The following is a 14,367-nucleotide window of genomic DNA, read 5'->3' as shown; positions in this document are numbered from 1 at the left end:
CTATTTGTAATTGATAATATGACGTCGATATATCTGAATATCGGACTGAAGGTTACAGCAAGTCTTCTCTTCATCTCCTGTGAACCTTTTTGCTGTAAATTCTCCCTGAAAGCATCACTCTTGTGTGCAAACTACAGTAAAAACCCGATTTAACTTTTGCTCCATATCTCAGATGTCAACGCACTTGGTATTAAGAAACCACTGCATCCATCTTCAGAATGAAAACTCAGCACCGTATTTAAGTAAAAGTTCAGCGATACTATCATGACCATATGAGTGTGTTATGCACAATGGACTCTTATTTTTTTTATTGCATAAATTAACACAAGCACCATTTTTTAATAACAATTGGACCGTGCTTTCATGTCCGTTTTTGCAGGCTATGTAGAGTGGACTGATTCCCTCGTTGTCAGATAAATTGATATTTGCCCCGTTCTTCAATAAAAAATTAACCATGCCCTCATTTCCATTGAAACATGCTAGGAACAGCGGACTGCGGTTCCCTTTATTGCATAAATTGACATCAGCATCTGAATTTAATAGAAGTTCGATTGTACTACAATGTGAGTTTTCACAAGCTGTCCAAAGAGAACTGTTTCCATCATTATCACATAAATTGATGTCATCACCGTTGTTCAGTAACAGTTGTACCGTGCTATCATGTCCATTGTGACAAGCTATAGAAAGAGGACTGGCTCCAATCTTGTTACATAAATTGATGGCGGCCCCGTTGTTCAGTAATAGTTGTACCGTTTTATCATGTCCATTTTCACAAGCTACATAAAGAGGACTGTCTCCATCATTATCACATAAATTGATGTCAGCACCGTTCTCTAGTAGCATTTGTACTATGTTTTCATGTCCATTTTGACAAGCTATATAAAGAGGACTGTCTCCATCATAATCACATAAATTGATGTCGGCACCGTTGTTCAGTAACAGTTGTACGGTGCTATCATGTTCATTTTGACAAGCTATATGAAGAGGACTGTATCCATTCTGTTTAAATAAATTGATATTGGCACCGTTATTCAGTAACAGTTGTACCGTGCTATCATGTCCATTTTGGCAAGCTATAGAAAGAGGAGTGATATCAATCTGTTTACATAAATTGATGTCGGCACCGTTATTTAGTAACAGTTGTACCATGCTATCGTGTTTATTTTGACAAGCTACATGAAGAGGACTGGTTCCATTCTTGTTACATAAATTGATGTCAGCACCGTTGTTCAGCAACAGTTGTACTGTATTTTCATGTCCTTCAAAACATGCTATAGAAAGAGGACTTAATCCATTCTGTTCACATAAATTGATGTCGGCGCCGTTGTTCAGTAACAGTTGTACCATGCTATCGTGTTTATTTTGACAAGCTATTTGAAAAGGATTGGTTCCATTCTTATTACATAAATTGATGTATGCACCGTTGTTTAGTAACAGTTGTACAGTGCTATCATGTCCATTTTGACAAGCTATATAAAGAGGACAAGCTCCATTCTTGTTACATAAATTGATGTCGGCACCGTTGTTCAGTAACAGTTGTACCGTGCTATCATTTCCATTATAACAGGCTATATAGAGCGGACTCTCTTCATTCCTGTTACATAAATTTATGTTGGCACCATTGTTAAGTAACAGTTGTACCATGCTATCATGTCTATTTTGACAAGCTATATAAAGAGGACAAGCTCCATTCTTGTTACATAAATTGATGTTGGCACCGTTGTTCAGTAGCAATTTTACTGTACTACCATGTCCATTTCGACAAGCTATGTGAAGAGGACTCGCACCATTCTTGTTACATAAATTGATGTCAGGACCGTTGTTCAGTAACATTTGTACCGTGCTATCATGTCCTTCAAAACAAGCCATTGAAAGAGGACTAAATCCATGCTTTTCACATAAATTAATGTCGGCACCGTTGGTTAGTAACAGTTGTACAGTGCTATCATGTCCTTTTTGACAAGCAATATAAAGAGGACTTACTTTATTCTTGTTACATAAATGGATGTCGGCACCGTTGTTCAATAACAGTTGCACCGTGCTATAATGTCCTTTTTGACAAGCTAAATAAAGAGGACTTACTTTATCCTTTTTACATAAATTGATGTCTGCACCGTTATTTAATAACAGTTGTACCGTGCTATCATGTCTATTTTGACAAGCCATATAAAGAGGACTGGCTCCAACCTTGTTACATAAATTGATGTCGGCCCCATTGTTAAGTAAAAGTTGTACTGTACTATAAAGTCCTTCAGAACAAACCACAGAAAGAGGACTAAATCCATTCTGTTCACATAAATTGATGTCGGCACCGTTGTTAAGTAACACTTGTACAATGCTATCGTATTTATTTTGACAAGCTATATGAAGAGGACTGGTTCCATTCTTTTTACATAAATTGATGTATGCACCGTTGTTAAGTAACAGTTGTACCTCGCTGTCATGTCCATTTAGGCAAGCTATATAAAGAGGACAAGCTCCATTCTTGTTACATGAATTGATGTCGGCACCGCTTTTCAGTAAGAGTTGTACTGTGCTATCATTTCCCTTATAACAAGCTATAAAGAGTGGACTCTCTTCATTCCTGTTACGTAAATTGATGTCTGCACCGTTGATCAGTAACAGTTGTACCGTGCTATCATGTCTATTTTGACAAGCTATATAAAGAGGACAAGCTCCATTCTTGTTACATAAATTGATGTCGGCACCGTTGTTCAGTAGCAGTTGCACCGTACTACCATGTCCAATTTGACAAGCTATATAAAGAGGACTTGCACCATTCTTGTTACATAAATTGATGTCTGCCCCATTGTTCAGTAACAGTTGTACCGTGCTATCATGTCCTTTAAAACAAGCCATGGAAAGAGGATTAAATCCATGCTGTTCACATAAATTGGTGTCGGCACCGTTGTTCAGTAACAGTTGTACCGTGCTATCATGTCCATTTTGACAAGCTATATAAAGAGGACTGGCTCCATTCTTGTTACATAAATTGATGTCGGCACCATTGTTCAGTAACAGTTTTACCGTGCTATCATGTCCATTTTGACAAGATATATAAAGAGGACTTACTTTATTCTTGTTACATAAATTGATGTCGGCACTGTTGTTCAGTAATAGTTGTACCGTGCTATCATGTCCTTTTTGACAAGCAATATAAAGAGGACTTACTTTATTCTTGTTACATAAATTGACTTCGGCACCATTGTTTAATAACAGTTGTGCAGTGCTATCACGGCCATTTTGACATGCCATATAAAGAGGACTTGCACCAATCTTGTTACATAAATTGATGTCTGGAGCGTTGTTAAGTAGCAATTGTACCGTACTATCATGTCCTTCAAAACAAGCCATGAAGAGAGGACTAAATCCATGCTGTTCACATGAATTGATGTCGGCACCTTTGTTTAGTAACAGTTGTACCGTGCTATCATGTCCTTTTTCACAAGCTATATAAAGAGGACTTACTTTATTCTTGTTACATAAATTGATGTCGGCCCCATTGTTAAGTAACATTTGTACCGTACTATCATGTCCTTCAAAACAAGCCATAGAAAGTGGACTTAATCCATTCTGTTCACATAAATTGATGTCGGCAGCGTTGTTAAGTAACAGTTGTACCATGCTATCGTGTTTATTTTGACAAGCTATATGAAAAGGACTGGTTCCATTCCTGTTACTTAAATTGATGTCGGCACCGTTGTTCAGTAACAGTTGTACCGTGCTATCATGTCCTTTTTGACAAGCAATATAAAGAGGACTTACTTTATTCTTGTTACATAAATTTATGTTGGCACCGCTTTTCAGTAAGAGTTGTACCGTGCTATCATTTCCCTTATAACAGGCTATATAGAGCGGACTCTCTTCATTCCTGTTACATAAATTTATGTCGGCACCGTTGTTAAGTAACAGTTGTACCGTGCTATCATATCTATTCTTGACTAGCTATAGTACAGAGGACTGGCTCCATTCTTGTTACATAAATTGATGTCAGCACCGTTGTTCAATAAGAGTTTAACAGTACTAAAATGTCCATTATAACAAGCTATCCAAAGAGGACTGAATCCATCATTATCACATAAATTGATGTTGGCACCTTTGTTTAATAACAGTTGTACAGTGCTATCATATTTATTTTGACAAGCTATATAGAGAGGACTTGAAAGGCTTTTCATGCACAAGTTTACAATAGCTCCATTCTCCAATAACAAATCTATCAAATTATTTAACCCTTCTTTACAAGCGGTATAAGGAAGACCGTTTTCTTTGTTTGCATACATTTTGACCTTGGTGCCACTCTTCAGTAACAACTGAGCTGTACTTTCTTTTCCTTCTTGACAAGCTATATCCAGAGGGTTGTATCCATTATTAGCAGATAAATTGACATCAGCGCCGTTGTTTAATAGCAGCTGGACCGTTCTGTCATGCCCTTTTTGACTAGCTATGTAAAGGGCGCTATAACCATTGTAAGCACAATAATTGATGTTGACTTTTTCGTTCAGTAATAATTGAACTGTGGTGTCATGGCCATTTTCACATGCAATATAGAGAGGACTTAAATTATTTCCTCTGATGTATAAATTGGCATCAGCGCCATATTTCAGTAGCAGTTGTACTATGCTATCATTCCCCTTTTGACAAGCTATGTGGAAAGGACTGAAATTATTCTCAGCACAAGAATTGATGTTAGCACCATTATCAAGTAACATTTGGACTATTTTTTCTTGTTCCTTTTGACAACCTATATAGAGAGGACTAAATCCATTTTTAGCACATAAATTTACATTGGCAGCATTGGTCAATAATAAATGGACGATGCTTTCATGTTTATTTTGACAAGCTATGCAGAGAGGACTATACCCGTCGTTATCACATAAATTGACGTCGGCGCCCTTGCTCAATAACAAGCGAACTGTGCTGTTATGTCCCTTTTTTGTAGCTATGTGGAGAGGTCTGTATCCATTATTTTGAATGAAAGGGTCGAGGTTAGCACACGAATTGATGTTGGCACCTTTGTTTATCAATAAGTGGACTACATTGTCATGTCCATTTGAGCAAGCTAAATACAGAGGACTGTTACCAAATTCATAGCATAAATTAATATCAGAACCATAGTTCAGTAAAGATTCGGCTATGTAGGCATATCCCTTCTGACTCGCCACATGGAGAGGACTGTTCCCATTACTATCACATAAATTGACGTCTGCTTCCTTATTCAATAACAGTTGTACTGTACTTTCAAGTCCTTTTTCAGAAGCTATGTGGAGAGGACTGTATCCATTTCTTTTATCTAAAGGTCTGAATTTATTGTAAACACGCAAATTGACGTTGGCACCGCTGTTTAGTAACACTTGTAAAATGTTGTCATGTCCCTTTTCACAAGATATGTAAAGTGGGGTGTATCCTCCGTGAGAACATAAATTTACGTTTGCTCCATTGTTCAGTAACAACTGGGCAATGTTGGCATGCCCATTTTGACAAGCGACAAATAGGGGATTGTTATAGCCTTTAATGTTTAAATTCACATGGGCGCCATTGTTGAGTAATAATTGGACTGTGCTCTCATATCCCTTTTGAGAAGCTATATGGAGAGGACTGTATCCATTTTTGTCAGATAAATTCACATTGGCTTCTCTCTTCAGTAAATAATTTACTATGCTCTCTATTCCAGTTTGACAAGCAATATGAAGAGGACTGTGTTTATCATTATCACATAGATTGACGTTGGCGCCATTATTCAGTAACAGTTGTACCGTGCTTGCATGGCCGTTTTGACAAGCTATATGGAGAGGACTGTATCCATCGTTAGCACATAGATTAATCTCAGCACCGTTTTTTATTAAGCATAGAACTGTTTCATTACGTGTTTCGTCCCCATCTTTCTCCTTTCCTGCCTCCTGTCTATGCTCCTCATCATTTCCTGCTGCTAATAATAAGGGTGTCAACATATTATCATTGGTAAGCATGTTGACATCAGCACCAAGTCTTAGTAAGTATGGAATAATGAAAAAGTTTTGGAAGGCAGAAGCAATATGGATCGGTGAAAATATACCCCAAATACCCTTTATAGCTTTTTCTTTGTATTCCTGGCTGAGATAATTCAATAAGTTTATATCCCCATTGGCACAAATAGCAAAAAATATAGAGTGGTCATACATCGGAATTTCTTTTATAGTCCTTAAAAAAAACTGAGATATTTCCTCATGACAAAAAAGTATGAATGTGTTCAAAGGACACATGTCATCTCCCCAGTCAAGAAATGCTAGTCTTGTGAAATTAAAATCGCAACTACCTTTTACAAAGGATGACATATCTATTTTCAACTTATTTCTAGGAAGAATATATGACAAATTTACAGACTGGACCTTTTCTTTAAATTTTTTTATCACATTTTTATTCCGTAGACATGGGTTGATAACAACATCCACTAAGTTTTCTGTTTGCATGTCGATGATAAACCTGTCTACAAGATCACCAATGTACCCTTCACGCAGGTAAACAGTGAAGGGATCGCGATCTTTCTCTTCTGTATCGTCTTCTATCTTCACTCGACGTCTCAGAAAACCACTGTCTGCGTACTGTATTATCTCCAGTGGACAATTAACACCAAATACTAGAGTCGTTATCTCCATAATAAAGTCGTGAAGAAATTGGAAACCATAACCGACACGTTTGACATAGGATCCTTTTAGTTCATGTAAAGTACTGTCAAATACCGAAATATGTGTGTTTTCTTGTAACTCACACATTCCTAAAACGTCTCTATATTTCTTCATAGAAAATTCATTTCTTACGATTGTATCTATTTCCAGATTGTTTTTAAAAGCAACAACTAAAATAAGAGCGCAGAATTTCTTCTTGTCCATATTCTTCCAAATTTCAATTTCTCGTCTAATGAACTTGTACGGATATTTGAAGAAGTCAGTTCCACTTTCCTTGTAATTTGATTTAGTAAAAAGCGTACACAGCAACGGGAAATATGCTTTTGTTTTGATTATTTCAGAAACAATTTCTTCAGAAAGGTCTAGATCCTGTGTGTATTGATTGAGGATTGCTCTTTTCTCTTCATCTGTCAGTCGATTTTCTTTGTTGTCAATTTCTACTATTGTGGATTCCTCGAATAAACTACCCTTTACTCTCTTATCATTAAAAACGCATCTTCTACAGGACACAAGTAGTTTCACTTTCTTCAAGCAAATCTCTACTGTTTTCTGATGCATTTTCCATGAAGTATACAGGATATCATCGAAAGATTCTTTACCTAAAGGATCATTGAGTACAAAAAGGGTATCATTTTTTGTCGAATACGAATATTTCTCTTTAATTTCGCTAACTTCATCAACTGGACATACATTAATTCCCCAATCTTTATACTTGAGTGCAATATGTTGAATAATCGCAGATTTACCAGATCCAGAATTTCCGACAACTGTGACTAAGTTCTGACTTTTAAGCTTTTCCTCGACGGTTCTACTTGCTTTTGTAGGAATAAAAGCAAAGTTCTCTTCCTGCCAGTCCTCGAGAATCATGTCTTGCATTGATTTCCCTGTAACAGATTCAATGCTTTATATGAATGAAAACTGTAAATATCAGATGACGGTTGTCCATGATATCCTAAAAAATCTGTAACCCCTAGTATAGAGACTGAGAGCACATTCTTCATCATTACAAAGTTAATGAAAAAATCTTTGCAGCAAATAGATATTTACAAGGAAAAGAAAACAGCAAAATTCGCATATATTTCTGGATAAGGAAAAAGACTTGTTTTATTATCTTTAAATCAATCAATTTTGCAGAAAATAATAAAACTAGCAATTAAAAAACGCACATTGGTTTTAAGGCACCCTGATTATCACGAGTATTTCTGGAAGATATTCAATATATTTTAACGTTTATGACGCTTTGATTATTTTCATTAAAATTGTCTAAAAGGTTAGGATTAAACAAAATTAGGTAAGATTAAAAATTAAAAGTTTAGACTATACTTTCCTTGTTCAACAAATTTCATCAAAAGTCTAATTCCTGCATGAGTTTACTTGCTTAAGAAAGGATCTTAAATATGATTTAATAATTATGAATGACCAAATAGCCTAGCCTGGTAGGGGATATAATATAAATTTTAGCAAAGGCATGAAGATCATTATTAACAATCAAATAATTTGCCTTTTAAATGCCCATCAGATGTGGAAAAGGGGTTTTAAAAGTAAAATGATTTTTATTATTTTCCGATTTGACCAAGGACCAAAGAATTGTTTTTCTCACTTTTTAAGGCCAGGAACTACTCAAAATATTCAATGAAATAACTGGGAAAGAAGATGGGGATTCAAAGCAGGCAGAATATTGAGAAATCATATTCAATTTTTGAACTGAGTATCTAAATCAACTTCTCATTATTGAAATTTATGAAATTATGAGAAGAAAACCTTTTCTGAGAGAAAAAAATCTTTTATAAAATATCAGTCGGTATTCGTGGGATTTTTTTACCTCTGGCAATAAAAATTCGAGGTAGCATACTTCTTTGAGACTAATGTGCTTACCACTATACGCATCGCTCATGATAATTTCGTTCATTTAAATCATGTTTGTGATATGACCCTTGACTTTATGGACTTTCTCAGAAAGATGCGGATGTTGTGCCAAAAAAGAGTACATTCAAAGTATAGTGGGTCATGTCTCCATAATTTTGAACACCAAAAATAAACTTTTTATTGAAAACCTTTAGGATTATCTTTCAAAAAATTAAGCAAAAGACCTACTCGTATTTACAAAAAAAAAATTAAGTATGATAAAATGATCTTTTTTGTTCTTTTCAGTGTGTGAATGGCAATTTTCTTTTTATTTCTTTTTTTTTTAATTGTAGAGATTTTACTTTAAATACTTTAAAATTAATGAGATATCAAATAAAATTTTGATATTGAGATTTGATTTTTAACTTTTTATATCCATTTCATTCCTCTTATTTGTCGCACTATAGGCGCTTCGTCCGCCTATTTCCTCATCTTCTTAAATATGCAATTCTAAATTAACATTTTTTTAAGCAATTAACCCCATCCTAATAAGTCGTATAATTAAAATATATCATTATCCTCGTCTTTTTTTGCACTTCTTAAATTCGAATTTTTATCTTTCCCCATTGTTTCTCTGTTGAACACATTAACACCAAATTGATGACTTTCTCTTCCCGGATCAAGATGTTGAAGACATACCTTGCAAACGTAATTCCAAACAAGATATCTTTTCCATAAGATCTCTATGATTCTTATAATCGTTTTCGAGTTTTGCTATGACGGCTTTCCTACTTTCTTCTTCTAGTGCCTGACATTGAATATTGCTCAGTCCAGACATGTAGTCTTTGTTAGTGTACCTTTGCAATCTTAAGCAGATATCAGCTATGACTGACCACGTGTCATCAAAATCTGTCTGTGATGTAGAAGCCGAGCTTATGTGTCCAAACATAGTGTTTCTTATCATCCTTATCCTCTCAATGTCGTCGCCAACAGATATTTCTCTTACTGAAGGCATTGTGTTCCCACCCCAACCTTTTGTTGGCCGGGGAATTTTTGTACATATGTTTCTTATCAGCGTATATAACAATGTTATATCGAATTCTTTATATCCATCTGTTTTGGCGCCTATAAGACTAAGTTCTTGCTCGGGGCGTATGTTTTTATAAATCGATGATGCTTTCACTTTGCTGTAGACAAGACCAGGAGGTACGTCCATCTCTAAGACATCTCTACAGGCCTCGGTCAATTCTTCGACTATTGCCATTCCGAGCTTGGCAAACCTAGATCGGCCGCCAGGGTCTGGTCTAGAGGCCATTCCTTGGGTTCTTGTTGTTTAATTAACACTCTGAAATGAAAATTACTTAATTTATCAATTTGATATATTAGCAAAGGTTTTCATGGATGTTGTTTTTTCGAGTTTGATAGCAAGACGTTACAAAATTAGGAGATCGTTAATTCTCCTTATTAAAATTGGTGACATTGAAAGGAGATGGTACTCAAATTCAAACATGGACTACATTTTTCTCTAATTGACCTGTTTATCTCTTTATCGGCAACACGTTAGCCTTGCCCAAACATTTAAGTGGGTGGGGCTATGGATTTCATATTCCACGGTGTATTTCTTGTGACAAGACCATTCTTTTGGTTCCATCAAATTTGACCATGTAACATTAGCCTTTGCGTTTAACCAATTTTTACCAAAAACTTTTACCATAGCTACTATAACTTTTGAATGGTAAAAGCTAAGGCATTCATACATCAATATGTATTTACTGTGACAAGACTTCAATTGAGTATTATTGATTGTATTTTTTGTTTGTTCCTCTCGAGAATTTTTCACTCATATGGAGACGCCACTATTCGCAATGGAGAGTTGCAAATTTTGTCCTGTACTCAGTATTCAGGGCTATTGTCCAGCCCTAATGTAGATTTTCCAAAGGGTTTGGAAAAGTTTTGGAATTCCATGGAATTCCATTCATTTCCATACCAAAGTCGAAAGTGTGTCTGGAAGTTTTTGGAATATTTTGGAATTTGAAAAAATAAATGGACTTAGACATTATTTGCTTTGGAAAGCAGTGGAATTCTTTGGAAAAAATGATAAAATGGGAAACTTAGCCATTTTCTGATCTGGAAAACTGTGGAAAATTACTTAGAATTTTTTTAACTGTCGACCAATAGTACCATAACATCGTGATCGAAATCGGGCTCGATGAACAATTAATTTAAACAACAAGCCGAATTCAAAAAGATCGAATGCCATGTTGATGTTGCACAGAAGGAAAGTTGGAAAGAGAGTGTCTAGAACATGGGAATCTTGATTAGCTTTAGATGGAAGAAGATGAAGACATTTTAAGACCCAGTAGGTACAATATTGTACAGTATTTTATGTGTCCTTGAATGAAGAACGCTTCTGCTACCTGTTCATTTTAGTCTGGGCACCACACAGTCACAAATAAACCGCCTGACGGTGAAATCGTTAGTGCACTATTTCAATTTTGTAATAATTATTTAAAAACTCTAAATATCTCATTAAGATCATGGATTTTAACCCGAATGTCCTCGTTTGGGATCGAACTTATGTAAAGAATTTTACCTATACGTTCCTTTGTTCAAGTCAAGATAACATTTACAGAGTATGATGTACAATGTGATTAATAATATGTATTTTAAGTCATGTTCATGATCATTTTCAGCTCTTATTTTAATTATTTTATAGCTGTTGCTGAATAAAAATGTGCCTGAGATGATCCCCTCAGCGCTGGCGTTTGATAACTTGGTGGATGTAAATGCTTAGCCAGTCAGTCTCTAGGCTTATGAATATGGTGAGAACGAGCTCAAATTATCGCTCAAAGCAAGTTATCTAACTGTGATTTTATTAATCCATGTCTATTAGCATAATAATGTGTTCTACGGTGTGACCGTTAAGGGCGAGCACAGTTATTTACTTTCAAAATCCTTACTACAGATTTTACTTGCACAGCCTATCCTCAGTTGAACAGAATAACAAGTCAATTCCCACTTCCCAGGCATTGGGATAGAGATTCTGAATTTTCGGAAGTTTCATACAAAATCCGAAAAACCTGAGCCGTTTAAGTGATGAAAGTATGATGTCAAATAAAAAGTCCTGTTGACTCTTCACTGCAAAAGATTATTGGGAGTTTGCAATTCTTTCACACTGAGAGATAAAAATTTCTTGGAAGGACGTGAAGATTTCAACCCAAATTTCCTTTGTTAATACACATTATAGTATATTGAGCTCGCTACACGTCACTCGCTGCACTCGCTATTAAAAAAATTATTGCAACTTTGCCAAGGAAACAACATTTAAAGGTTTATATTCTTAACACGCCTAAATTCCTTATTCAAATAATTAATAACAATGCATTCTGACAGGTAATGTAATCATGAAAACTGCACAGACATGCTTAATTACTTTAGATCAAATAGCAATCATCTAATATGAAGTATACATGCATTTTACAGGAATCCAGGTGCTCATAAGGACAAGAAGTGTATGAATAGAAAAACATAAAGGTAAGATTTCTGAATTATTTTTTAAATCAATAAAATCACATGAATTGAAATTATCTTTTTCAGTGTTAGTCAGGCATTGAACTTGAGCTCAAACCTTTTTGTTTTAGTTTACCTGAACCATTTTAAGGCCTAAGTGATGTTTTCTGTCATCTATAAATTTTTCACAGTTATACATTCATCAGAATTAATCCTAATTTGAACAAAAAATTGCAAGATAGTGAATTAATTCATATTCCATAGTAAACTGATTTGTCAAGTAAAAAAAAAAAATCAATTGTTTTGTATAGCTTTTGTTTATTGTTTGTCATATATTTTTATGGATATCGATATTGATGCATCTAAATGGTCATCTTTTTGTTTCAGAAGCCGTGTAAGTATCGAAAGTTTGAAGTGTCTGTTGGAATTATCAACATCGAACTTTCTGAGCCTTCGTACTGAAAGTGAATCCGTTCGTGACACCAATTAACTGTCAACCTTCTAACATAACCATTTTCTAATTTCATAGAATATCAGTGAGGAAGTGCATGATTCTCTTGCAAACATATAAGAAGTTTTGGATAGATCTTCATTAATTGGGATCTTTGGCACGTACGTTGGGGGGAAATATCATCTGTTGATTTTATGGGATCATTGTACAATGTACCATATAGTTGTGTAGTACAAATTTTTTTGCATGCAATACATACGTTTGTCACTCTAGTCAATAACTTTGTACCAGTACATAATCATGATAAGCAACTGGCAGTTCATTTTAAATGTATACTTTGTTGAGATCTAAATGACTATTCCAATTCCATAGCCAATTTCATATATTAAACCTTACTTTTTTTAGAAAATGCAGACTGGAGTTTACTAAATTCATGTTTATCATAACATGCATATGATTATCATTAATTTAACCAAGGTGATTGATTCTCCGGTAATCATATTTTCTCTGTAAATAACCTTTTAAAATTTTATGAAAGTGTGCTTATATTGTACATCTGAGAGTTATACCATATGCAATAGTTGTCTCAAAAAACATTGTAAAAAAATTTTTTATTTTGAAAATATAGATTTGATCTATGAAACATAGTGATGTTATCATTTTTTTTTTGTATTTATTTGGCACTAATTATTTCAGTTTTCTTTGTACATGTATTTGAAATTTGGAATCCTGGAATTCCGTGGATTTCCATGGAATTCCTTAGATTTACAAACATCCTGGAATTCCATGGATTTCCTCCGCAAATTTCCATTCTGGCATTGTTCCGCTCTTTTCCAGGCTAGATTCAAAATTCCAAATAATTCCGAAAAAAGTTCCGTCCCAATACTCCGCAGAATTCTAAAGAATTCCGCGGAACAAAAATTCCATGGAATTTCATGGAATATGCTTTGGAATTCCATGGAAGTTGCGGAAAATCTACATTAGGGAGGGATGGATCATTTTCGTGCCAGCACCTACCGCGACATAGGACCTCGGTTTATACGGTCTTTTCTGAAGAACCAGTCTCCACGTCCCACAGTTGAATTCGAATCCCCTTTAATTGAGTATGAAAATATTTGACCTTTTGATATTTAGAGCTTGGCCCACTTTAAAAAAAAAACTTTGACAATAAATTTTGAACCATTGAAACTAAGGCTTTCATTTTTCACATTTGTATTCCTTGTGACATTAGATACCAAGAATTTAAACCTTTTGACTACGCTACAAACTTAGTTTTTGTTTCTATCGAAAGTTCTTGTCCTGTTGTTTTGGGGAAAAAAGATGCTAGAATCTTCTGATTAAAGGGAAGTGATGAAGTTCTTTAATCCTTCGTACAAAAGGTTTTATCCAAAAGTGTTGAATAATTATTTCTGTGATTAGAAATAATTATTTTGCTCTTATTTTGTATATTTGTTTAATGGACGTTGAGATTGAATACTGTTCGTTATTTCCATATCCTTATTCAACACTTTCGGAAAATTATACTAGTATCAAGAGAGTAGGATTGTAGCAGCACTTTTTATGGTGCTGATATTATTTTACAATTAGAATGCATAATGATAGCTGAAGTCTGATCAATGACTTTACCGATTTACAAAATAAAGTAAATTCGTCGAATTTTTATCTGTGTGCTGTTACAACCCACTTTGATAATTTTTTTTTCAAAGTGTGTTAAATTTGGGATCAAATCAACGCACTTTGAAAAAAAAAAATTATAGTGCGTTAACATCTACCATATTAACGCACTTTGAAAAAAAATGTGTATGGATTGATCAACATTCTTGCAAATCTTAGTTATGATTAATAATTTAACATGCTTGATAACTCTTCAGTGATTGGGTTGCTTAAGGATGTGAAAGT

General features: G+C 34.7%; 1 protein-coding gene and 1 long non-coding RNA gene across 2 annotated transcripts; one reads left to right on the top strand and one right to left on the bottom strand.

Annotated features, from left to right (window-relative positions):
• LOC134279612 (uncharacterized) lies at positions 1–9,822 on the bottom strand. Its single transcript, XM_062762033.1, has 7 exons — positions 9,207–9,822; positions 7,409–7,546; positions 6,361–7,261; positions 4,188–6,090; positions 1,414–3,945; positions 652–1,314; positions 1–105 (listed from the first exon to the last, which is right to left on the bottom strand). The coding sequence occupies exons 1-7, from the start codon at positions 9,820–9,822 to the stop codon at positions 1–3; spliced, it is 6,858 nt and encodes a 2,285-aa protein (XP_062618017.1).
• Positions 9,823–10,744: 922 nt separating this feature from the next.
• On the top strand, positions 10,745–12,583 carry LOC134279613 (uncharacterized). Its single transcript, XR_009994681.1, has 4 exons — positions 10,745–10,866; positions 11,224–11,329; positions 11,991–12,041; positions 12,405–12,583. It is a non-coding gene; the product is annotated as an uncharacterized LOC134279613 (long non-coding RNA).
• The last annotated feature ends 1,784 nt before the right edge of the window (positions 12,584–14,367 follow it).

This window comes from Saccostrea cucullata, unplaced genomic scaffold (genome assembly GCF_032062105.1).
Source record: "Saccostrea cucullata isolate Sc308-1 unplaced genomic scaffold, CSIRO_AGI_Scuc_v1 ctg21150, whole genome shotgun sequence".
NCBI classification, from domain to species: Eukaryota; Metazoa; Mollusca; class Bivalvia; order Ostreida; family Ostreidae; genus Saccostrea; species Saccostrea cuccullata.
The sequence above is the reverse complement of the archived record's forward strand: the minus strand, read 5'-3'. Positions and strand labels throughout refer to the sequence as shown.